The sequence below is a fragment of the Danio rerio genome, chromosome 1 (assembly GCF_052040795.2).
Source record: "Danio rerio strain M-AB ecotype USA chromosome 1, GRCz13ab, whole genome shotgun sequence".
In the NCBI taxonomy this organism is placed as follows: Eukaryota; Metazoa; Chordata; class Actinopteri; order Cypriniformes; family Danionidae; genus Danio; species Danio rerio.
The window spans coordinates 60,924,223-60,948,949 of NC_141021.1; the positions used below are offsets into that span (position 1 = coordinate 60,924,223).

The window sequence follows — 24,727 nt, forward strand, 5'->3', positions numbered from 1 at the left end:
TTCCCTGACCCAGAGAAAAAAAAGTACTTCAGCTCAATCCTCACACATCAGTCAAAACATGAACACTTTAAATATCTAAAGTTCAGAAATCTCCAGCAGAGCAGATCTGCCGCTTCAGCTCGGTGTGTGTGTGTGTGTGTGTGTGTCTGTAATAACAGAACAAAACTGTAATATGTCGTCATCTAGTGGTCATACGATGAAACACACACATAACTCTTTTGACTTGTGTGCTTTTATACACATTTACTTTTCTTTTTACTACATAACCTGTGGTGTATTGCAGTATAAAACACTACTGTACAAAACTGCAGTATATGGTAAATTATATTACTATATTACTTTCATTCATTCATTTTTTTTAACACTTAGTCCCTTTATTAATCAGTGGTCGCCACAGTGGAATGAACCGCCAACTTATCCAGCATATGTTTTATGTTGTAAAATGTTTTGTATGTTTTCAACCCATCACTGGGAAACACCCATACACTCCCATTTGGACAATTTAGCCTACCCAATTCACCTGTACCACATGTCTTTGGACTTTTTGGAATGACAACAACAGATTAGTCACTAACTGTAGCTAGGTTACTATAGTATTTTATAGTATGTACTATAAATGCCATATAGATACAGTAGTGGCGACACAGGTAGTGCTGTCTCCTTACAGCAAGAAGGTCGCTGGTTCGAGCCTCAGCTGGGTCAGTTGGCGTGTCTGTGTGGAGTTTGCATGTTCTCCCCGTGTTGGCGTGGGTTTCCTACTGGTGCTCCGGTTTCCCACACAGCCGGGATAGGCTAAATTGTCCATAGTGTATGTGTGTGAATGAGTGTGTGTGGATGTTTTCCAGAAATGGGTTGTAGCTGGAAAGGCATCCGCTGTGTAAAACATGCTGGATTAATTGGCGGTTCATTCCGCTGTGGTGACCCCGGATTATTAAAGGGACTAAGCCGCAAAGAAATGAATGAATGAATACAGTAGTTTCTGAAAAATCCTTTTTGCACTGAATAATATGCATAGTAAAACCAGTCTGCAGACGTTTAAAAATATATAAAAGGCTATAAAGATATACCCTAGGCTGGTTGTCTGGTTTTAGCTGGTCGACCTGCTTGGTTTTGGAGGGGTTTCCAGCCATTTTCAACCTGGTCTTAGCTGGCTGGCAGATGACCAGCTAAAAGCTTGACCAGTTCAAAATAGCTCTCCAGCTTAAACCAAACTGGTCAAGCCTTGTAAAATGAAACATGACAATTAGTCTGTGGTTTTACATTAACATTATGATGATGGTTATGATGCTGATGCTATTATAACACACTACTGTAAATCTTTTGTAGTGAAAATGAATGAATGAACAACTCAATATGAGAAAACATCAAATCACCGTCTTTATTAAGGAATATGTTAAATTAACTTGTGTGCTAATTAAATAAACACACACGCTAACAACACCCTCATATATCACCGCTATCTACTGTACTAAACTGCATTTAGTTTGAATTCAACGTAACATTTTCAAACGGAATAAAAATAACGACATGAGGCGGGAAGAGAGTAACAGAAATTCAAAGTAACATTTTCAAACAGAATAGAAAATAACGGCCGCGGGAAGAAAGTAACAGATTTGTGGGAGTGCCCAAAACTAGCGTTTTCTGACCGTGTTACCTGATTGGCTCGCGTCATAGTGACGGTTGTATTTAGGGGCGGGTTCATCAAAGGAGCCTCGTTTTGATTGCATAATTTTAGAACACCCACAGACCCAAACACGCCCACTTTCTGTGCTCTGCAGAAGGAGATGTTATGAAGGCGCTGTTGGAGGAGGCGCTGTGTTGCTGTTCTTCTGTGGAGCTGGAAAACCACCGAGGAAATCAGGAAAGCGGAGCCCCTTGAGCACACTGCGATCGCTTTATTAACATTGTGTGTTGGTGTGTGTGAGCTGTTTTGGAAAACCGTATCGTAATCGTGGTATTTCGTTGCTATTTGATAATATCATAGTAATTGTGTTTTGCTTTTGCTGCAGTTCGTTTCATCCGTCATTATGGTGTGTATAACATATCTACACAAATCAAGCTCAAGGCTGACTCACAACAACATACTATCCAAAACACTCTGTTTCAATTGTTTACAAATCCACAACACACATAGTATTCAATGTGTTTTACTATCCTAAAAAAACAGCCTATGCTTGGTGTAAAACCACATTGGTTTTAGGACATTTGGCCATTTCCAGCCTGGTCTTGGCTGGTCATCTCCCAGCCTGACCAGCTAAGACCAGGCTGGAAATGGTCGAAACCCCTCTAAAACCAGGCTGGTCGAGCAGCTTAGGCTGGTTTAAGCGTTTTCTTTTTAATGATGTGGTGTTTGTGTGCAGATGTTGAGCATGGAGGTGCAGGTGGACGTGAGCTGCTGTAAATCAGTAGGAACTGATCTGTCCATGCTGGATATTGAGGATTTCATCAGTCAAATCTGTCAGCTGAAGAAAGAGGTGGCGTCGCTGGAGGCCAAGCTGAGAGAAAGAGGAGAGAAACTCCAGCCAGAGGTTTGAGCAGATCTTCATGTCCTGAAGGTGGATTGATGAGCTCTCTGTCAGACGCAGCTGATGTTTCTTGTGTTTTTCAGCGTCAGGATTCGCTGTGCGGCGTCAGAGCTCAGAGATCCAGAGACACGCAGAACTCAGAGCTCAGCCTGACTTTACTCTGTTATACTGACGCTCAGGATCATCAGAGCTCTGAGCCAGACGCTGGAGAACAGCAGACCACACTGAAGATGTGCTCCACAGGAGAGGAGGAGGACTGCAGAACCATAATGCAGAGCACAGAAAACACCACAGAAGAAGACGATCAGAGCGAGCAGGAGGATGATGATGATGATGGAGTGCACCAGACGCCAATGATGTGTTATGATGAACTGGACCAATACCTTAACCTGATCCAGATCAAAGAAGAAAACTGTTCAGACGAAAAACCTGATGATGATGATGAAGATCATAACAAGGATGTGGATGATGATGATGAAGATGATGACTTTGTTCCTCCAGGTATGTCACACACAGGGCTGCATGATATTGGATAAATGTGATCTTATATATAGAGATATGAATACAGTTTCACCTGAAGAGCTCAGTTTAAAACAAATTCATTAAGTTAGATTAGTTATGATGCTTCTGTACAGGAGTGAATCATGCAATAGACTCAAATAATCAAAATAAAAGAGCCGATAAATACAACAGAGCTAAAATAAAAGTGAAATTTACACCACTTTAAGCTTTTTTGATGAGTCTAAACATATTCAGATACAGAAATTGAATAATTAAATTTATTCTACGATGCTGCTGAATGGTGGATTCTGATTGGCTGATGAATATCTTAAGATGTGTCGATATTTTAAAATAATTGCAAAGCTAAAGTTTTAATTGGAAAATAATGCACAGTATAAGTTTCATGTAGGGATTGTTTACAGTTTTAACCCAGAAGAGTGAGCAGTCTGTCAGATGAAGAAGAGCCGGAGTCAGAGATTCACATCAATAAATGAAGTTTACTGAAGATAGTTTGCAGATTCATGAGCAGAAGCCAACTTCAACACTCACTATCAGTTCCTAGGCCGCTCTGACTTACAGTACACCAATGCAGCAATTCTACTCTTTACACACGTCCAGAAAGGGTGGGATCCAGGTAAACAGTTCTTATTGGTTACAGCAAAAATAGACAATTCTGAATGTGTGTGTTGATGAAGGACTGCATCTAACTCCAGATATGGATGGCGGCATGGTTCTTGGGGGTCAGCCCGACCCTAAACTATTAAGAGCTGATCTCAGACCTGTAAAAAGCTTAAACATAGCCGCAAGAGATAATCTGTTGTGGAAACTCAAGGTTGTTTCTTGTACGTTCATCTGTCTTATCAAACTGGTTTAATCAACATTCGGCTACAATATCCTCACGACACACAAAGTCTATCTAGCAGAAAAAGGAATCACTTTAAAAAGAATTAACAATAAAAACCACTAAATTACTGTAGACAATATCATGACAAATAGAAACAGGTGTTTCCCTGCTCCTCAGCATCAGTAATCTAGCTCAAAAGAGGGAGAGAGGGAGGTCTTCATGACCTATGACTAGGCCCACAAGGAATCTGCGTACACAGAATTCCGCAGATTTTTAGCCCATCATTAATTCTGTTTATTCACTTGAGTAAGTGTGTGTAAATCTACATTTATTCAGTTTTTTTTTTGTTTGTTAATTTCAGTAATATTATTGACTAATGTAAAAATGTTCATCTGATTTATGTACAATGCAGTGTACAGTCATATTTTCTGTCTTTTAGTAGAGATATTATATTAGAGACTTGCTTTGTTAACCAAATAAAGTGAATCTAATTGGATTTGCATTTTAAATATTATATTAAAGTTTAAAAGATATTATTTTTAATTTCACATATTAGGGTTTTAGTTATGATACTCCCAAAACAAAACAAAAATCCGCAGACTTTTGCCAAAATTCTCTGCAGAAATAGCCAAAAACTTCCGCAGATTCCGTCTGCCTTTACCTATAACCTGGTTTGTGTGTCTCCTGGAAACAAAGTTAAAATGGACAGACAAAAAGAGGAGCAGTGGCACTGAACATTTACATAAAGCAGTGTGTTAACTTATTCATTAGTTAAAATCAATTAAAAGTTAAATACTCATTCAAATAATTATATTTAATAATTATAATGAGGAACATGATGATGAGAAAAGGATCATTGTTGATCCATGCTGAGACTTATTGGAAGGTATAAATCCAAATCCATCATTCATAATCAGAATAATTGTCTACTGTATGTTGAATTATTGAAAAATAATGCACATTATAAGTGGAATAATTGACTCTGGTTTGCTGAAATATAACAAGTATAAGGTGCATAAGTGGAAGAATTGACTAGTCTATTGAAAGAGTAGGAAGTAATGCAGAGTATAAGTCATATAAGTGGAGTAATTGACTCTGGTCTGTTATATTATTAGAAATTAATGCACATTGTAAGCAGTATAAGTGGAATAATTGACTGGTTTGTTGAATAATTTTAAAAGTAATGCACAGTATAAGTTGCGCAAGCTGAATAAATGACTTCGGTCTGTGGAATTTTTAGAAAATAATGCACAGTGTGAGTAGCGCAAGCAGAACATTTGATTCCAGTCCATTAAAATATCAGTTATAAAGTGCATTATTCTCTAATAATTTAACATATACATCTCTCTAATAATTTAACAGCCCCATGTCAATTATTCCTTACCTAAATCTCAAACTTCTGCAGTTTAATAACCACTGTAGAACATGTTAAAATGTCAGTCTTTACTGATTATTTGTTTACTGAAGTGACAGAAAAACACATTTTATCTCCATTTTAGGTTTTGCTGCTGATCCACAGTGTGATGGAGAAATGCCCTCTACATCTAAACAGCAGCCCACAGGGAAGAGTTCCTCTGGAAAAACTCAAAAGCCAAAGAATTATCACTGTGAGCAATGCGGGAAGAGTTTTAGATCACCGTCTAAACTGATGATCCACATTAGGGCGCACACTGGCGAGAGACCGTTCCAGTGCAACCAATGCGACAAGTGTTTCGGTACAAAGTATAATCTGTTGCGCCATGTGAAAAAACACACCGAGAAAACTGACGACGTAGAGAGACCGTATCAGTGCTCACACTGTGAGAAATGCTTTGTCGAATCATATCTCTGTAAAGCTCATGAGAAAACCCACACTGGAGCGAGGCCGTATCAGTGCTCGCACTGTCAGAAAAGTTTCTGTTCCAAGTCCAACTTGAAAAACCACGAGAGAATTCACACCGGAGAGAAACCGTATCAGTGTTCGCACTGTCAGAAAAGTTTCGGTACTACTTCAAACCTGAATCAACACGAGAAAATTCACACCGGAGAGAAACCGCATCAGTGTTCGCAGTGTACGAGAGGTTTCAGTACTAAGATGCAATTGAAAACCCACGAGAGAATCCACACCGGGGAGAAACCGTATCAGTGTTCACACTGTCAGAAAGGCTTCTTTACTTTGAATGCCTTGAAAGCCCATGAAGGTATTCACACTGGAGACAGTGTGTTTCAGTGTTCGTACTGTCCGAAAATTCTCTATAGTAAGTCTGTCTTGAAAGAACACGAGTGGATGCACACCGGAGAGCGGCCGTATCCATGTTCGCACTGCAACAAGCGCTTCCGAAGTAAATCACACCGGAGAACCCACGAGAGAATTCACACCGGAGAGAAACCGTACTTGTGTCCCGACTGCGGCAAGAGCTTCATGAGAAGCCTATCTTTCAGAATTCACCTGCGGGGCCACACAGGGGAAAAACCGTACACATGCTCGCACTGTGACCAGTGTTTCACACGACCAGACACTCTTCGCAATCATGAGCGAATTCACACAGGGGAAAAACCGTACCACTGCTCCGTCTGCAGCGAGAGATTCAGTTTCCCATGGCTTTTGAATACACACAAGAAGAAACACGCCGTCTCAGAATCCTAGTTTAATTTTGTAATTACGTTAATAGTGTGTATATAAAAACACCAAGCTGCATGAGTCTCATTTAATACTTAAAAATAAAAGCTAAAACAAGAATGTCTGTACAGCTTTAATTACTGGTTAGACATGTATTCAGCTTTTGTGATTGCTGTAAATTCACTGTAATGTTCAGATCGGTGTGTGTCTTTTGAGTAAGACGTCATATTTAAAACTCTTCATATTTTAAAGGACACTCTTCCCCCTTCTGTAAATAAACTCGCATATTTAATATCATTTGACGTTATCCGGCTAATTATGGCTAAAATAAATACTAAAAGAACTGAAAATGCTTGGTGCCCTTTTAAACAGTTGATGGATGAAGTATAGATGTATAGGCTAATGTATCACCACTTACTGCAATTAAAAGTCATGGAAATAAACTTGAATAGTAGGATGGATTCACTGTAAAATACTTCATTTTAAGTGTTTTACGTTAGCTCCGTGCTGGACCGGTGTTCTTGATCTGTGCTACCTCCTCAGAATGGAGAGGGCTCTGGATGCAGACCTGGTGCAGTGCAATCTGAGCTGCATCCAATGCTTTTTAATGCGCTCACCTAACCCCACCCCTCACAGTGATGTCACTCACTCCATTGAGTGCATTGTGTCTGACATTGCATCGCTGAGGGATGCAGTGTCAGCTTGCATCATAAAGGCTGCATCCATATTGTCAGAATGTGTTACTGGTAGCTTAATGTCATGTTTCATCTACCAAAACAGGGTTAGCACATCTTGTTAGCTTCAAATGTCTTTCAGAACGAACTACCACATTAAATAAGGATGTAAAAACAGGGGTAGCGCATATTGTCAGCTTCAGATATCTATCGAAGTTAACTACTACTCTTGATCAATGTAGAATCATTTTAATTTTATTTTATTAGTTTTATATTTAATTTATTTATTAGAGTGGTAGCTCATTCTGATTGACATTTGAAGCTAACAAAATGCGCTATCACTGTTTTTACATCCTTATTTAACGTAGTAGTTCATTCTGATAGACATTTGAAGCTGACAAGATTAAATAAAAGGACTGAGCCGTAAAGCAGTGGTGTCCAAACTCGGTCCGTAAGGGCCGGTGTCCTGCAAAGTTTAGCTCCAACTTGCTTCAACACACCTCCTTGGAAGTTTTTAGTAAAGAAACTGGTTTTAGTGGGGTTTTGGCCATTTCCAGGCTGGTTTCCAGTCTGATCTTAGCTGGCCAGGCTGGGAGATGACCAGCAAAAACCAGTTTGAGCAGCATAACCAGCTGGGAGCCCAGCCAAAGCCAGCTATATCCGGTTTAAAGCAGGCTGGTCAAGTTGGTTTTAGCTGGTCGCTTTCCAGCCTGATTTTTCAGCAGGTTCAGCTTTTAAAAGGTGGAACAAAACAGCATTTCTGAAATGTAATCAAGTTAGTAGTTTATTGGATCTGAGAGAAGAACCACACCCCTAAAAAAGCTTTTGTGGAGTGAGCCGAGCGCGTCGCTCGTGCGTCAGGAGGCGCTGTTGTGACGCTTTCCAGTCCAGCGCGAAAACCACAGAAGAAAAGCAGACGGTGAGTGTTGCTAAGAGAAGTTATTAATCTGATTTATCTGTTCATGTACTTGTTGTTTTTCTGCCTCCAGTGTTTAAATGTGCTCAGATGAAGCGTTCGCTCTTGTGTGTTTAAGCAGTAGCCGTGTTTTAGCCATGGTATATGATCCAGACAGCTAACGTGCATCTGGAACATGTCGGCCCACAACATCTCTGCTTTTACGGCATATTCATTCATTTTCCTTCGGCTTAGTCACTGTATTAATTACGGATAGTCACAGCAGAATGAACCGCCAACTTGTCCAGGATATGTTTTACACAGCGGATGGATGCCCTTCCAGCTAATGGGAAACACCCATACACTACGGCCAATCTAGTCAAGCAATTCTCCTATAGCTATATCGTAAACTTGCAATTACATGGTTCTGTGCGTTTTAAATTTAGATTTTAAGATATTGAGCTTTAAAGGTTTTGCATTCCATAGAGCAGACAGTATGTGTGTAACATTTCTCTTTCATACATCAACATAATAGACACCCTAAATATACTCTACATCAAAATTATCGTACATTTGCAAGTTGGAGTGAATAAACCAGGGTAAATGCAGAGAGAAGCTTCTGATTCTGAAGTCATTTTATACTCGTTATATCTGGCGGATCATTAATTGAAGCATTATTTTTAAAGAAATACAATCAATATATATATATATATATATATATATATATATATATATATATATATATATATATATATATATATGGGCAATTCCATGCAAATGTCAACCTTGCCATAAAAAATAATTTAGTTTTCTCCAAAATGGAGAAACCGTTTCTACATTTTTTTGTGTTAGCAAGTTTTTACAGTACTTTAAAAATACTCGTAAATGTATCTGTCAGTATTTCAAACTATTATAGTTAATTTGCCAAAATCACACAAGTGGCAATTTCACAGCTGTCACATCCATAACGGAAATGTGTCACATCCATAACGACACTTTTTCTTCATAAATGCAAAAATGTCAAATAAAATAAAATCAATCATTTTAATTCTATAGTGAGCCGACTCATACCTGTTTGATGTGCATTGTGTCATTTGAGTTGTGCAGTTTAACTGTCAGAATTTCTAAATAATCTGTTGTCGACTGTAAATTCGCAAATAACTTTTTTTGTCACATCCATAACGCATGTTTATTTTCCTAATTTAAAATATAAAACATGTTTACATATTGATATTTTTCTGCTCCCAGAACTCTGTGGTGAGCTGTTTTGGAAAATATAAACAGAAGTTTGGATATAATGTCAACATATACTTTCTGTGTGAAATTATGTTTTGAGTTTTTACTGCAAATGTCACATCCATAACGCTGGAATCGCTCATATATATATGTAATTTGGGGCTGATGCTTGAGAAAGTTAAATGTTTGCTTTCTATAACATTTATTTCATGTTTTAGGGTGAATATTGTTTCTTGTTTGAATTAACCAGACTTGGCTGGGCTAAATATTTTGTCCAGTGCAGATGTTAATTTTATTAAATTAATATGCTAATATTTATTAAATGCATATGAATTATATTTATTGGATTATTTGCTCTATGAATTAAATATGTTTCCTTCAAGGCTTAATATCAAATTTAAAGACTTTAAAAGAAAGCAGACAATGAGCAAATGAGTTAAATAAACACTGAAAAATGTTTCACTGACTATATATACACAAATAAAAGTATTTCACATTTATTATATTACGTTTATATGAGAATAACTGTTTATTTTTCAGCAATGTAAAACACAACATTTCATCTCGATGTCAAAAAATGCTTCTTACGAAATGCTTCTTTTGTTTTTCTAGCAAAAAAAAAAGCATCATATTTATCTTTTCAGTTTCAGGTTTCTTCTCAAATTTTGTGTGGTGCATGATCCTCCCAGGGCTTAGTGGCCACATACGTGGACAGCACATTTGAGCTCTTAAGTGGCTGTTTAAAATACTTTAAATGCTTTATATTTTGTTACAGACATACAGTCTCATCCTACAACTGTTTTGCAGCACATGAAATGTCCCAAACACTATTTTTAACTGTCCAAAATGGGGGGGGTCAAAGCAAGTTAAAGAAAAATCTATGTTATACATGCATTAAAACATTCAGGAAAAAGTGTTTATGTAAATTGAATGAGTTTTACTGTTTGTGTGCAGATGTTGAGCATGGAGGTGCAGGTGGACGTGAGCTGCTGTAAATCAGTAGGAACTGATCTGTCCATGCTGGATATTGAGGATTTCATCAGTCAAATCTGTCAGCTGAAGAAAGAGGTGGCGTCGCTGGAGGCCAAGCTGAGAGAAAGAGGAGAGAAACTCCAGCCAGAGGTTTGAGCAGATCTTCATGTCCTGAAGGTGGATTGATGAGCTCTCTGTCAGACGCAGCTGATGTTTCTTGTGTTTTTCAGCGTCAGGATTCGCTGTGCGGCGTCAGAGCTCAGAGATCCAGAGACACGCAGAACTCAGAGCTCAGCCTGACTTTACTCTGTTATACTGACGCTCAGGATCATCAGAGCTCTGAGCCAGACGCTGGAGAACAGCAGACCACACTGAAGATGTGCTCCGTCAGACTGGAGGACTGCAGGAACCTGATCCAGAGCACAGAAAACACCACAGAAGAAGATCAGGAGGATGATGATGTTGGAGCACAGCAGATGCCGATGAAGATGTGTTCTGTTAAACTTGAGGACTGTGTTAACCTGATCCAGATCAAACAAGAAGAAAACACTGCAGAAGAAAAGCCTGATGATGATAACTGTGATGATGATGATGATGATGATGAAGATGACGACGACGACGATGATGACGATTGTAAGAAGGATGTGGATGATGATGACGATTATGATCCAGATGATGATGATGATGAAGACTTTGTTCCTCCAGGTATGTCACACACAGGGCTGCATGATATTGGATAAATGTGATCTTATATATAGAGATATGAATACAGTTTCACCTGAAGAGCTCAGTTTGGAAAGAATTCATTAAGTTACATTAGTTATGATGCTCCTGTACAGGAGTGAATCATGCAATAGAATCAAATAATCAAAATAAAAGAGCCGATAAATACAACAGAGCTAAAATAAAAGTGAAATTTACAGCACTTTAAGCTTTTCTAATGAGTCTAAACGTATTTAAATTCAGAAATTAAATAATCAAATTTATTCTACGATGCTGCTGAATGGTGGATTCTGATTGGCTGATGAATATCTTAAGATGTGTCGATATTTTAAAATAATTGCAAAGCTAAAGTTTTAATTGGAAAATAATGAACAGTATAAGTTTCATAATCAGAATAATTGACTCCTCTATGTTGAAATATTAGAAAATAGTGCACATTATAAGTGGAATAATTGACTCTGGTCTGTTTTATTGTTAGAAATTATCAGTGGTGGAAAGAGTACTGAAAAATCATACTCTAGTAAAAGTGGCATTACTTGCCCAAAAATGTACTGCAAATACAAAGTCTCTGTTGTAAATATTAATCAAGCTATGAGTAAAAGGTAGCCCTTTCAAAAGTAGAAGTAGCGAGTATAGTGGGTTAAGCTGTGAAAATTTGCATGTAATTTGTGGATGTGTGTGTAAACGTAACATTCTGTAGTGTATCTAGTTATTGCCCAGCAGGTCCACAACATCATAAGACATTAATATTAGGTTAGATTTACGTTGTTATGTCAAGTGACCAAAATTCATTGTCTAGCAATTGAAATATTTGAAAATAATGCACAGTATGAGTAGTATAATTAAAATATAATTTATATTATATTTAAAATATAATGTTATATTGTGCATTATTGTCTAATAATTCAAATCACAAACTTCTGCAGTTTAAAACCCTCAGTAGAACATGTTAAAGGACCATGAACCCCCCCGTTTCAGCAGGGTGTTTTCACACCTCTAATTTGGAAAAAGTCAGGAAAGTGGGTGTGTCTAGCTCAGTTTGGGAGGGAAAAGGGGAAGGGTTTGAATTGAAAATGGGAGTTGCCATTTGGGCACGCGCTGCTGACCGAGGAAAAACAAACACATACATGCGGGGGAGAAAGACAGTGTGTTTAATGACGGTGAAATGTTTGATACCGCACGTCGTACAAAAGAAAAAAGCCTCTGCATTTCTCTGTAACTCAGATGCACTCAGTAGGTCAGAAAGCCGTGTGTGTGTAGACAATCCTGTCACCAAATGCGGCGAAAATTCAACACAACGGTCGGCAAAAGTTTGCTTACAGTGTTCACGTGTTTACACACAGAGAGCAGCATTTACAGCGGATCTTTCAATATTGTAGTGATATTAACGTAAACTAAATAACTTAGAAATCATTTTGACTAAGGCCTGTCTTTAAACACTGGAAGAGTACTGCTGAATAGGGATGGCTGACGTGAAACTGACATTTCGACACAGTTTTGAGATCCCGAAGCGCAAGTGATTCGAAACACTGCACCGAAGCATGATCCGAAACACCCAAGTCACGTGACTAAAGTGGTTCAAAGCATCGATCAGTTAAGAAGCGCTTCGAGACCTGGCAAATCTACATTTTACTGCTGGAGTCTGTTTCTGTCTCTTGTGGCCTAGTGGACTGTGCGTGTGCACGCTGTTACTATTCTTCCAATGTATTTTGGGTTCGAATCCCGACTTGTACAAATACTCCCAAATCATGGTTTTATGTATTTTAATCATGTTTCTGTTTAATGGTGTAGCCTAAATAGATTAAAGCTGTGGATACGCCATCAATATAGCATCATTTTTGTAACACTAAAACAATAATAAATATTTTTACAGTACTGATGGTTGGGTTTAGGGTTTGGGGAGACGTTAACGAAATACAACAAATGGGAAATTTATTGAAAAATATAAATAATTCTTGATACCTTCTGGCCACAACTACGTCTGATCTAGCAATAACCGTTTTAATACCAAAACAAGACATATTCATTAACAAAGTGTTTATTCGGATGTCAGACCAATGTTGAAACAAGAACAAAGCATTACCAACTGGTATAATGCATTTCAACATAGCCGTATCAGCCTGGATTCAAACCCACTATCCCCACATGAAAGTTAGAAACCTTATCTGCTCCACTAAATCTCTTGAATATATACTTCTACAAAGTGGGGTTTAATACCTCAATTTGCTAAAATGTTCTTGCTGAAGCTGTTTCAGTGCAATACATAAAAAGAGTGGGGTTTCGAAACGTTTTGAAGCTTCGACTCATTTGCTTCGATTGTTTCAGTGTTTCATGAAGCCTCGCTTTGCCCACCACTACTGCTGACCATACCAACTATAACTTTGCCATCTGAATGAACAAATAACGGACACTAATCACACACACTTACCAAATCTGTAGACAGGACAATCAGCACATACTGGAGCTGCATCTTTTTATAAAGGAGACGAGCAGCAAATCCGGATCTCACCATTGATGAGAAAAGCTCTCGAGTAAAAAATGTTTCAAACAAACGTATTTCTGCCGCGGGTCACGTCTACAGATCCACACGTGAGTCCAGCAGCGCTCTCATAGAGAGAAAATAAAACAAAACCTTCACATTATGAAAGCAACACTGGCGACCCGTATCTCCAAACAATTCTTATTCTTTTCCCACAACTTTTGGCAACACAACGCGTGTCGTCTCTCTGCCGTCTGAACACTGTTTCAGGTACAGTCTAAGAAAGCTATCATGCATACTAATTAAGTTGCAGCGCATTCATAATGGAGTGCGCTGATTGGTTTGAACCAAGCCATACTCATGAATCAATGCAACACACTCAGAGACGTAATACAGGACACCCAGGTACAGATATCCAGTCTACACGCTGGAATACATGCTAAGATCTCATGGCCATGACGCGCCTTAAAAAATTTGTTTCAAACCGGAAGTACAAATTTGCCCGAAATAACGCAAATACAACCAATTTTCACTTGTTAGTGAGATATACGTGTCCTAATAGTGTTTTTAGCAGTGTGGAACATATATACGACTGTCAACAGCTCAAAACACGTGCTCTGGTGATTCGTGAACCTTTAAAATGTCAGTCTGTACTGATTATTTGTTTACTGAAGTGACATAAAACACATTTTATCTCCATTTTAGGTTTTGCTGCTGATCCACATTGTGATGGAGAAATGCCCTCTACATCTAAACAGCAGCCCACAGGGAAGAGTTCCTCTGGAAAAACTCAAAAGCCAAAGAATTATCACTGTGAGCAATGCGGGAAGAGTTTTAGATCAACATTTTGTCTGACGATTCACATTAGGGCGCACACTGGCGAGAGACCGTTCCAGTGCAACCAGTGCGACAAGTGTTTCAGGTCAAAATATTATCTGTTGCGCCATATGGAAAAACACACCGACAAAACGGTCAACAAAGAGAGACGGTATCAGTGTTCACACTGTCAGAAAAGATTCTTTGAGTTGCATTCCTGTAAAACTCACGAGAGAACTCACACCGGAGAGAAACCGTATCAGTGTTCGCAATGTCAGAAAAGTTTCTGTGATAGGTCAAACTTGTATCAACACGAGAGAATTCACACCGGAGAGAAACCGTATCAGTGTTCACACTGTAACAAATGCTTCAGTACTAAGAACTCGTTGAAAACCCACAAGAGAATTCACACCGGAGAGAAACCGTATCAGTGTTCACACTGTAACAAATGTTTCGGTACTAAGATCTCTTTGAAAACCCACGAGATAATTCACACCGGAGAGAAACCGTATCAGTGTTCACACTGTAACAAATGTTTCGGTACTAAGAACTCTTTGAAAACCCACGAGATAATTCACACCGGAGAGAAACCGTATCAGTGTTCACACTGTAACAAATGTTTCGGTACTAAGAACTCTTTGAAAACCCACGAGAGAATTCACACCGGAGAGAAACCGTATCAGTGTTCACACTGTAACAAATGTTTCGGTACTAAGAACTCTTTGAAAACCCACGAGAGAATTCACACCGGAGTGTCAAATTCCGGATATCAGCGACAGGCACTTCAGTGTTCGTACTGTCCGAAACTTCTCTGCAATAAGAAAACCCTCAAAGAACATGAGATGTTGCACACCGGAGAGCGTCCGTATCAGTGCTCGCACTGCGACAAACGTTTCCGTAATACTTCACACCGGAATAGACACGAGATAGTTCACAGAGGAATAGTTCGCAGAGTAATAGTTCACAGCGGAGAGAAACCGTACTTGTGTCCTGACTGCGGCAAGACCTTCAGGACAAAATTTTATTTAGGAATTCATCAGAGATACCACACAGGGGAAAGACCGTATACATGTAATTATTGTGGGAAGGGTTTTGTTCAGTCGAGTGAAGTAAAACCTCACCAAAGAACTCATACAGGGGAAAGACCGTATAAATGCTCACACTGCGACAAGTGTTTCTCTCGACCAGAGGCTGTGCGGAATCATGAGCGACGTCACACAGGGGAAAAACCGTACCACTGCTCCCTCTGCAGCGAGAGATTCAGTTTTCGATGGCTTTTGAAGACCCACAAGAAGAAACACGCTGTCTTAAAATCCTTGTAGGTAAAATTTGTAAATACATTGATGTTGTGTTTATAAAAATACCAAATTACTTTGCTACATGGGTCTGTAATGTGAAATGTAACGAGTGAACTGTTATTTACTGTAATGTTCAGATAAGTGTGGGTTTTTGAATCAAAGACTTCATTAAGGATGGCTGGCACAAAACTGACGTTGACACAGTGCCGAGATCCCAAACTGCAGATGTGTCCAAACACTGCTGCGAAATGTTTCGAAACACCCAGGTCACCTGACTAAAGCGATTCAAAGGATCATCAACTGCACAAACATTCCCAGACCTGGTGATTCTGTTTGATTTGACCGGTTCGGAAGGAAAACCCCCATCTTCCGTAGTCTAATGCAGTGTTTCCCAATCCTGTTCCTGGAGGCACACCAACAGTAAAGGTTTTCAGCCTCGCCCCTTATCAAACACAACTGAATCAACTCACCAGAACATAAGAAGAGACTCCAAAACCTGAAGGTAATGGGGGTTGGGAAACGCTGGACTAGTGCAGTGGTTCCCAACCCTGTTCCTGGAGGCACACCAACAGTACATATTTTAGCCACTCCCCTAATCAAACATAACTGAATCCAACATAAGAAGTTAACGGGGGTTTGTGAAACGCTGGTCTAGTGCAGCATTTCCCAATCCTGTTCCTGGAGGCATACCAAAAGTCCATATTTTGGATGTTTTCCTTATCTGATCCATTACCTTCATGCTTTGGAGTCTCTTCTTGTGTTCTGATGAGTTGATTCAGGTGTGTTTGATTAGGGAGAGGTTGAAAATGTGTACTCTTGGTGTGCCTTTAGGAACAGGGTTAGGAAACACTGGTCTAAACAACATGGGTTATAATTCCTCAATTCACTGAACTATTTCTTTGTTGCCGTTGTTTAAGAGTGATACTAAAAATTACCAATAGATGTCACTATAGAGACTGGTTTCGAAACACTGAAGCCTCGACATATTGGTTTTGACTGGTTTTCACAAAGCCTCGCTCTAATTCATGATGTTTTATTGCTGGTCTTACTCCTTGTAAATAAACTGATGTTTTGGTCATCTTTTTGAAGTTGAGTGCTGTCGTGATCTTCACACATGTAACGGTCACATGTTTTATAACATTTGGTTTTATCCTGCTGATTATGGCTAAAACAAGTACTAAACGAACAGATAATGCTGGGTGCCCTTTTAATCAATTGATAGAAAAAGTAAAGGTGCAGGCTAAGGCAACAACATTGCACTTACTTAGACTCATTTACTGTCATAGAAATAAAGTTTAGAAGGATTCTCTGTAAAAAAAAAAAAAAAAACTTTCACATTAGTTAGCTCTGTGGCACGAGCTGGCCACCATCTTGGCAGTGACATCAAGACACATCTCGATTTAGTCTGGGTTGAATGTTCGATCTAAACTTTAGAATAAATAAATGAATACATTTTTTTATCTACTCCGAGTTTGCGGTTGACCCTTTTCACATTTGGGTGTTCCTCAGCAGAGGAAGTCATTATACTTAATAAACTTCATAGATATTTACATTAGATGTCACCTATGCTGTATGCCTATTGGATAGAATGTGGAAATAGAGACATTTTAGTACAGGGAAGCCCTCCTTTAAAATGAATGTGGGACAGGTGCAGTGGAGTACTAGCCATCCGGAGTCATAGGTGTTTATCTATATTCAAAAGTTTTCCCAGTGGTCAGTACGCAAATATCAAATTATGAAAATTATCATTTTTTAACACTTATCTACATTAATGTGATGTATTCATTTACAACGTTTGCTGATTTTATTCAACAAATGTAGCACTAGTCAAGTATTTAGTGCGTGTTGGTGCCTCCATTTGCCACATTAAGTGACTGTATTACCATCATTACTTGTTTAGCACAAAAGTTTGTGACATACAAAAACATAAAAAACTAAACCTTACCTGTGAAATGTTCTGCCGTTGTGCTTTGTTTTCTTTTTTCGTTTGCCCGTTACTACAACTGTACACAGCGCTAAAGTCCAGCATCTTCACATTGGCTTTGCGGTTGACTATAGTGCGGTTCAATGACATTTGTCCTGGGAGTACAAATGTGGCAATAAAATGCGAGACTGATAACGGCAGCCAGAAGAGAAATATCAAATTTACTGCCCTGCCTCCATTGACGCTGTATTACAAACACCTCACACAAGTGGGAATTAGTTTTTTGTAATTTGATGTTAATATGATATACATTAATACATACAGTGTTTATACTGTTAAAAAATTAAATATTAAAAACTTTAAGGTGTTTAAGATGCTGAAGACCGTTAAACGCGTCTTGTGAAAAGTGTCCGTTAAGATTCAAATGGTGCTTGGACGTTATTTTCATGTAGAAAGTAGTGGGGGAGGGGAGATCCTATCCAAGCACATCATTTCAGCCTCGTTCAAAGCACTACATCGTCAATGTCTAACATTCAGCACTTGAAAGATGGAACAAAACAACATTTTAGGAATGTACTCGATTTAAAAGCTTATTGAATTAGAGACAAGAACAACCCCCCCTAAAAATGCTGTATTTGTGAAGTGGAGTGAGCCGAGCGCGTCGCTCGTGCGTCAGGAGGCGCTGTTGTGACGCTTTCCAGTCCAGCGCGAAAACCACTGAAGAAAAGCAGACGGTGAGTGTTGCTGAGAGAAGTTATTAATCTGATTTATCTGTTCATGTGCTTGTTATTTTTCTGCCTCCAGTGTTTAAATGTGCTCAGATGAAGCGTTCGCTCTTTTGTGTTTAAGCAGTAGCCGTGTTTTAGCCATGGTGTGTGTAACTTCAGCAACACAGTAACTGACATTCCTCCTCAGGTATGTCACACAGGGAGGGCTGCATGATTATATTAGAGAAACGCGATGTTTTGTTTTTCTGTAAAATTATATATTGAGATATGAATACAGTTTCACTTGAAGAGCTCTGCTTGGAAAGAATCCATTCAGTTAGATTAAATATGATGCTCCTGTACAGGAGTGAATCATGCAGATAAATACAATAGAGCTAAAATAAAAGTGAAATTTACAGCACAGCATATTCAGATACAGAAATTGAATGAAATTGAAAACTACTCTTCATCTTAAATATAAAACAATAAAACTATTAAAATAAAATATAAAACAATACACTACAAAAATACAAATGGTGCCTTATATTTCATTGTGCCTAAATGCTTAAATATTTGTAACTTCAGGGTGTCCGCGGGGGCTTTAAAGTCTACTGAAATGTTGTGTTGTAGGTCTTTCATCTTTTTTTCATTCATTCATTTTCTTGTCGGCTTAGTCCCTTTATTTATCCGGGGTTGCCACAGTGGAATGAACCGCCAACTTATCAAGCAAGTTATTTTACGCAGCGGATGCCCTTCAAGCCGCAACCCATCTCTGGGAAACATCCACACACATTCAAACACACACACACTCATACACTACAGACAATTTAACCTACCCAATTCACCTGTACCATGTCTTTGGAGTATGGGGGAAACTGGAGCGTATGGAGGAAACCCACGCGAAGGCAGGGAGAACATGCAAACTCCACACAGAAACGGCAACTGAGCCGAGGTTCGAACCAGCGACCTTCTTGCTGTGAGGCAACAGCACTACCTACCGCGCCACTGTATAGCTACTCAATCTGGCCATCAACATCCATACAACCAACAACAACCCATCTCAATAAAGCTTTTGACTTTTTATTTAAAAATAGCATTTATTAACTTTCCTTACAGTAACATTTGCTTAAATGTTCTCCATTTATTCACTGCCGAGGACACTGACCTGACATAATTTTTTTATTATTATTAAATTATTATTGTAGACTAGAGTACGTGACAGATGTTTTGTTCTGTTCTTGATCAGGGTTTTAGGGTTTGTGAATGGATATGTTTGAATATTAATACAAAAAATATTAAAACAAAATTATTATTATTGTATTATTAAATTTATTAAATTTTATACTTTTTATTTTTGATGGGGCAAGTTAAAATCTTTTCGAACTGGGATATTTGAGAAAACAATTCCTTAGCATTTAACCCTGTATATGTCTATAATTTCATTCAGAGTTGTCCTAAAAAGGCCTTAAAATTATCAAATTTAACTTGGTGAAACCTGCAGAAACCCTGAACTTGTAACGCATTATCCAGACAGCAGACATACGTGTTCTTTTAAGTGTATACTAACAATTAATTTGCTGTTATTTCAGTATATAACACTTAATGATATGTCTGAATATGTTAACAATGACTGATAATTTCATATATGTATAATATCTGTATAATATTCCTTCTGTGTTGAATCATTACTGAAATTCAGTTTACATGCAATGATAAAGTAAATTATTTCTGAGTATTCTCCAAAATAAAATGTTATTTTCTTTAATAATGGATTAGTTCTGTGTAATTTTGTTATTGTTCAGTCAGTAATGAGTTCAGTTTGTGGTCCATGAAAGTGTATTTTGCTCATGTTAAAGTGTTTGTGTTCAGACTAGATAATGTATTAGGTGTAGTTCACCAAAAAAGAAAAAATCCTCACCATTTACTTACACTCAAGTGGTTTTAAAAACAAAATAAATATGAAATGCAATGAACACGTATGTTTTTAAAATGTTTGAGCATCTTGGCACTTTTTAAACAGATCAGAGAAAGTTTAAGTGTAAATCAGTGTTGAATCATGATGAATTCAGCTTGGAGATTCAAAACAGTTAAACAAATTAATAAGAGTTCAACATACTAAAAAAATCATGCTGTGTTTGAGTTATTAACAAATGTACAACACACATAATATTGAATGAGTTTTACTGTTTGTGTGCAGATGTTGAGCATGGAGGTGCAGGTGGACGTGAGCTGCTGTAAATCAGTAGGAACTGATCTGTCCATGCTGGATATTGAGGATTTCATCAGTCAAATCTGTCAGCTGAAGAAAGAGGTGGCGTCGCTGGAGGCCAAGCTGAGAGAAAGAGGAGAGAAACTCCAGCCAGAGGTTTGAGCAGATCTTCATGTCCTGAAGGTGGATTGATGAGCTCTCTGTCAGAGGCAGCTGATGTTTCTTGTGTTTTTCAGCGTCAGGATTCGCTGTGCGGCGTCAGAGCTCAGAGATCCAGAGACACGCAGAACTCAGAGCTCAGCCTGACTTTACTCTGTTATACTGACGCTCAGGATCATCAGAGCTCTGAGCCAGACGCTGGAGAACAGCAGACCACACTGAAGATGTGCTCCGTAGGAGAGGAGGACTGCAGAACCATGATCCAGAGCAAAGAAGAAGATCAGGAGGATGATGGTGATTATGATGAAGATAGAAAAGATGATGTTGGAGCACAGCAGATGCCAATAAAGATGTGTTCTGTTAAACTGGAGGACTGCGTTAACCTGATCCAGATCAAACAAGAAGAAAACACTGCAGAAGAAAAGCCAGAGGATGATAACTGTGGTGATGATAATGACAACGATGATGATGACAATTATGATCCAGGTGATGATGATGATGATGATGACTTTGTTCCTCCAGGTATGTCACACACAGGGCTGCATGATATTGGAGAAATGTGATCTTATATATAGAGATATGAATACAGTTTCACCTGAAGAGCTCAGTTTGGAAAGAATTCATTAAGTTACATTAGTTATGATGCTCCTGTAAAGGAGTGAATCATGCAATAGAATCAAATAATTAAAATAAAAGAGCTGATAAATACAACAGAGCTAAAATAAAAGTGAAATTTACAGCACTTTAAGCTTTTCTGATAAGTCTAAACGTATTCAGATACAGAAATCAAATAATAAAGTTTATTCTACGATGCTGCTAAATCGTTGATTCTGATTGGCTGATGAATATCTAAAGATGTGTCGATATTTTAAAATAATTGCAAAGCTAAAGTTTTAATTGGAAAATAATGAACAGTATGAGTTTCATAATCAGAATAATTGACTCCTCTATGTTGAATTATTAGAAAATAGTGCACATTATAAGTGGAATAATTGACTCTGGTCTGTTTTATTGTTAGAAATTATCAGTGGTGGAAAGAGTACTGAAAAATCATACTCTAGTAAAAGTGGCGTTACTTGCCCAAAAAAGTACTGCAAATACAAACCTGAACACTGTTTCAGGTACAGTCTAAGAAAGCTATCATGTATATTAATAAAGTTGCAGCGCATTCATAATGGAGCGCGCTGATTGGTTGGGAACCAAGCCATACTCATGAATCAATGCAACACACTCAGAGACGTAATACAGGACACCCAGGTACAGACGTGCAGTCTACACGCTGGCATACATGGTAAGATCTCATGGCCGTGACGCGGCTTCGAAAATTTGTTTCAAACCGGAAGTTCAAATTTGCTCGAAATAACGCAAAAACAACCAATTTTCACTTGTTAGTGAGATATATGTGTCCTAATAGTGTTTTTAGCAGTGTGGGACACATATACGACTGTCAACAGCTCAAAACACGTGCTCTGGTGATTCGTGACCCTTTAAAATGTCAGTCTTTACTGATTATTTGTTTACTGAAGTGACATAAAACACATTTTATCTCCATTTTAGGTTTTGCTGCTGATCCACATTGTGATGGAGAAATGCCCTCTACATCTAAACAGCAGCCCACAGGGAAGAGTTCCTCTGGAAAAACTCAAAAGCCAAAGAATTATCACTGTGAGCAATGCGGGAAGAGTTTTAGATCAACATTTCAACTGACGATTCACATCAGGGCGCACACTGGCGAGAGACCGTTCCAGTGCAACCAGTGCGACAAGTGTTTCAGGTCAAAATATTATCTGTTGCGCCATATGGAAAAACACACCGACGAAACGGTCAACAAAGAGAGACGGTATCAGTGTTCACACTGTCAGAAAAGATTCTTTGAGTTGCATTCCTGTAAAACTCACGAGAGAACTCACACCGGAGAGAAACCGTATCAGTGTTCGCAATGTCAGAAAAGTTTCTGTGATAGGTCAAACTTGTATCAACACGAGAGAATTCACACCGGAGAGAAACCGTATCAGTGTTCACACTGTAACAAATGCTTCGGTACTAAGAACTCGTTGAAAATCCATGAGAGAATTCACACCGGTGTGTCGAACTCCAAATATCAGCGACAGGCATTGCAGTGTTCACACTGTCCGAAAATTCTCTGTAATAAGAATACCCTAAAACAACACGAGTGGATGCACACCGGAGAGCTCCCTTATCAGTGCTCGCACTGTGACAAACGTTTCCGAAATAAGTCACACCGGAATAGACACGAGATAGTTCACAGCGGAGAGAAACCGTACTTGTGTCCTGACTGCGGCAAGAGCTTCAAGACAGAAATTTCTTTCACAATTCATCAGAGACACCACACAGGGGAAAGACCGTATACATGTAGTTATTGTGGGAAGGGTTTTGTTCAGTCGAGTGATGTAAAACTTCACCAAAGAACTCATACAGGGGAAAGACCGTATAAATGCTCACACTGCGACAAGTGTTTCTCTCGACCAGAGGCTGTGCGGAATCATGAGCGACGTCACACAGGGGAAAAACCGTACCACTGCTCCCTCTGCAGCGAGAGATTCAGTTTTCCATGGCTTTTGAAGACCCACAAGAAGAAACATGCTGTCTTAAAATCCTTGTAGGTAAAATTTGTAAATACATTGATGTTGTGTTTATAAAAATACCAACTTGCTTTGCTACATGGGTCTGTAATGTGAAATGTAACAAGTGAACTGTTATTTACTGTAATGTTCAGATCAGTGTGGGTTTTTGAATTAAAGACTTCATTAAGGATGGCTGGCACAAAACTGACGTTTCGACACAGTGCCGAGATCCCGAACCGCAGATGTGTCCAAACACTGCTCCGAAATGTTTCGAAACATCCAGGTCACCTGACTAAAGCGATTCAAAGGATCATCAACTGCACAAACATTCCCAGACCTGGTGATTCTATGTTTGATTGACCGGTTTGGAAGGAAAACCCCCATCTACCGTAGTCTAATGCAGTGTTTCCCAATCCTGTTCCTGGAGGCACACCAACAGTAAAGGTTTTCAGCCTCGCCCCTTATCAAACACAACTGAATCAACTCACCAGAACATAAGAAGAGACTCCAAAACCTGAAGTTATTGGGGGTTGGGAAACGCTGGACTAGAGCAACAAATCTATTATTCAACAAATCTAGCACTAGTCAAGTATTTAGCGCGTGTTGGTGCTTCCATTTGCCACATTAAGTGACTGTATTACCATCAATACTTGTTTAGCACAAAAGTTTGTGACATACCAAAACATAAAAAACTAAACCTTACCTGTGAAATGTTCTGCCGTTGTGCTTTTTCTTTTTTTCGTTTGCTCGTTACTACAACTGTACACCGCGCTAAAGTCCAGCATCTTTACATTGGCTTTGCGGTCGACTATAGTGCGGTTCAATGACATTTGTCCTGGGAGTACAAATGTGGCAATAAAATGCGAGACTGATAACGGCAGCCAGAAGAGAAATATCAAATTTACTGTCCTGCCCCCATAGACGCTGTATTACAAACACCTCACACAAGTGGGAATTAGTTTTTTGTAATTTGATGTAAATATGATATACATTAATACATACAGTGTTTATACTGTTAAAAAACTAAATATTAAAAACTTTAAGGTGTTTAAGATGCTGAAGACCGTTAAACGCGTCTTGTGAAAAGTGTCCGTTAAGATTCAAATGGTGCTTGGACGTTATTTTCATGTAGAAAGTAGTGGGGGAGGGGAGATCCTATCCAAGCACATCATTTAAGCCTCGTTCAAAGCACTACGTCGTCAATGTCTAACATTCAGCACTTGAAAGATGGAGCAAAACAACATTTTAGGAATGTAATCGATTCAAAAGTTTATTGAAATAGAGACAAGAACAACCCCCCATAAAAATGCTGTGAAGTGAAGTGAGCCGAGCGCGACGCTCGTGCGTCAGGAGGCGCTGTTGTGACGCTTTCCAGTCCAGCGCGAAAACCACTGAAGAAAAGCAGACGGTGAGTGTTGCTGAGAGAAGTTATTAATCTGATTTATCTGTTCATGTGCTTGTTATTTTTCTGCCTCCAGTGTTTAAATGTGCTCAGATGAAGCGTTCGCTCTTGTGTGTTTAAGCAGTAGCCGTGTTTTAGCCATGGTGTGTGTAACTTTAGCACAGTAACTGACATTCCTC

General features: G+C 38.8%; 2 protein-coding genes across 6 annotated transcripts in view; both read left to right on the top strand.

The window, feature by feature from the left end:
* The first annotated feature begins 1,815 nt into the window (after nucleotides 1-1,815).
* LOC147837591 (uncharacterized) overlaps nucleotides 1,816-24,727 on the top strand; it is a 29,113-nt gene continuing 6,201 nt past the window's right edge. The window contains exons 1-5 of the mRNA XM_087238386.1: nucleotides 1,816-2,030; nucleotides 2,361-2,528; nucleotides 2,609-3,026; nucleotides 14,154-15,582; nucleotides 24,464-24,554. Coding sequence (XP_087094512.1) covers nucleotides 2,028-2,030; nucleotides 2,361-2,528; nucleotides 2,609-3,026; nucleotides 14,154-15,582; nucleotides 24,464-24,554 — 2,109 coding nt within the window. The 5' untranslated portion in view covers nucleotides 1,816-2,027. The remainder of the gene's footprint in view (nucleotides 2,031-2,360; nucleotides 2,529-2,608; nucleotides 3,027-14,153; nucleotides 15,583-24,463; nucleotides 24,555-24,727) is intronic.
* LOC141375508 (uncharacterized) lies at nucleotides 18,147-23,857 on the top strand. Of its 5 annotated transcripts, none has more exons than XR_015477108.1 (6): nucleotides 18,147-18,220; nucleotides 20,391-20,558; nucleotides 20,639-21,083; nucleotides 22,119-23,181; nucleotides 23,335-23,665; nucleotides 23,726-23,857. XR_015477108.1 is itself a non-coding variant. In XM_087238026.1 (5 exons), the coding sequence occupies exons 3-5, from the start codon at nucleotides 20,391-20,393 to the stop codon at nucleotides 23,183-23,185; spliced, it is 1,644 nt and encodes a 547-aa protein (XP_087094152.1). In that variant the 5' UTR covers nucleotides 18,147-18,220; nucleotides 18,336-18,401; the 3' UTR covers nucleotides 23,186-23,330. The 5 variants fall into 5 exon arrangements, 3 of the variants coding, with proteins under 3 accessions (XP_087094152.1, XP_087094150.1, XP_087094151.1); XR_015477109.1 differs by having other exon boundaries at nucleotides 20,639-21,047; XM_087238026.1 differs by lacking the exons at nucleotides 23,335-23,665; nucleotides 23,726-23,857 and adding an exon at nucleotides 18,336-18,401 and having other exon boundaries at nucleotides 20,639-21,047; nucleotides 22,119-23,330.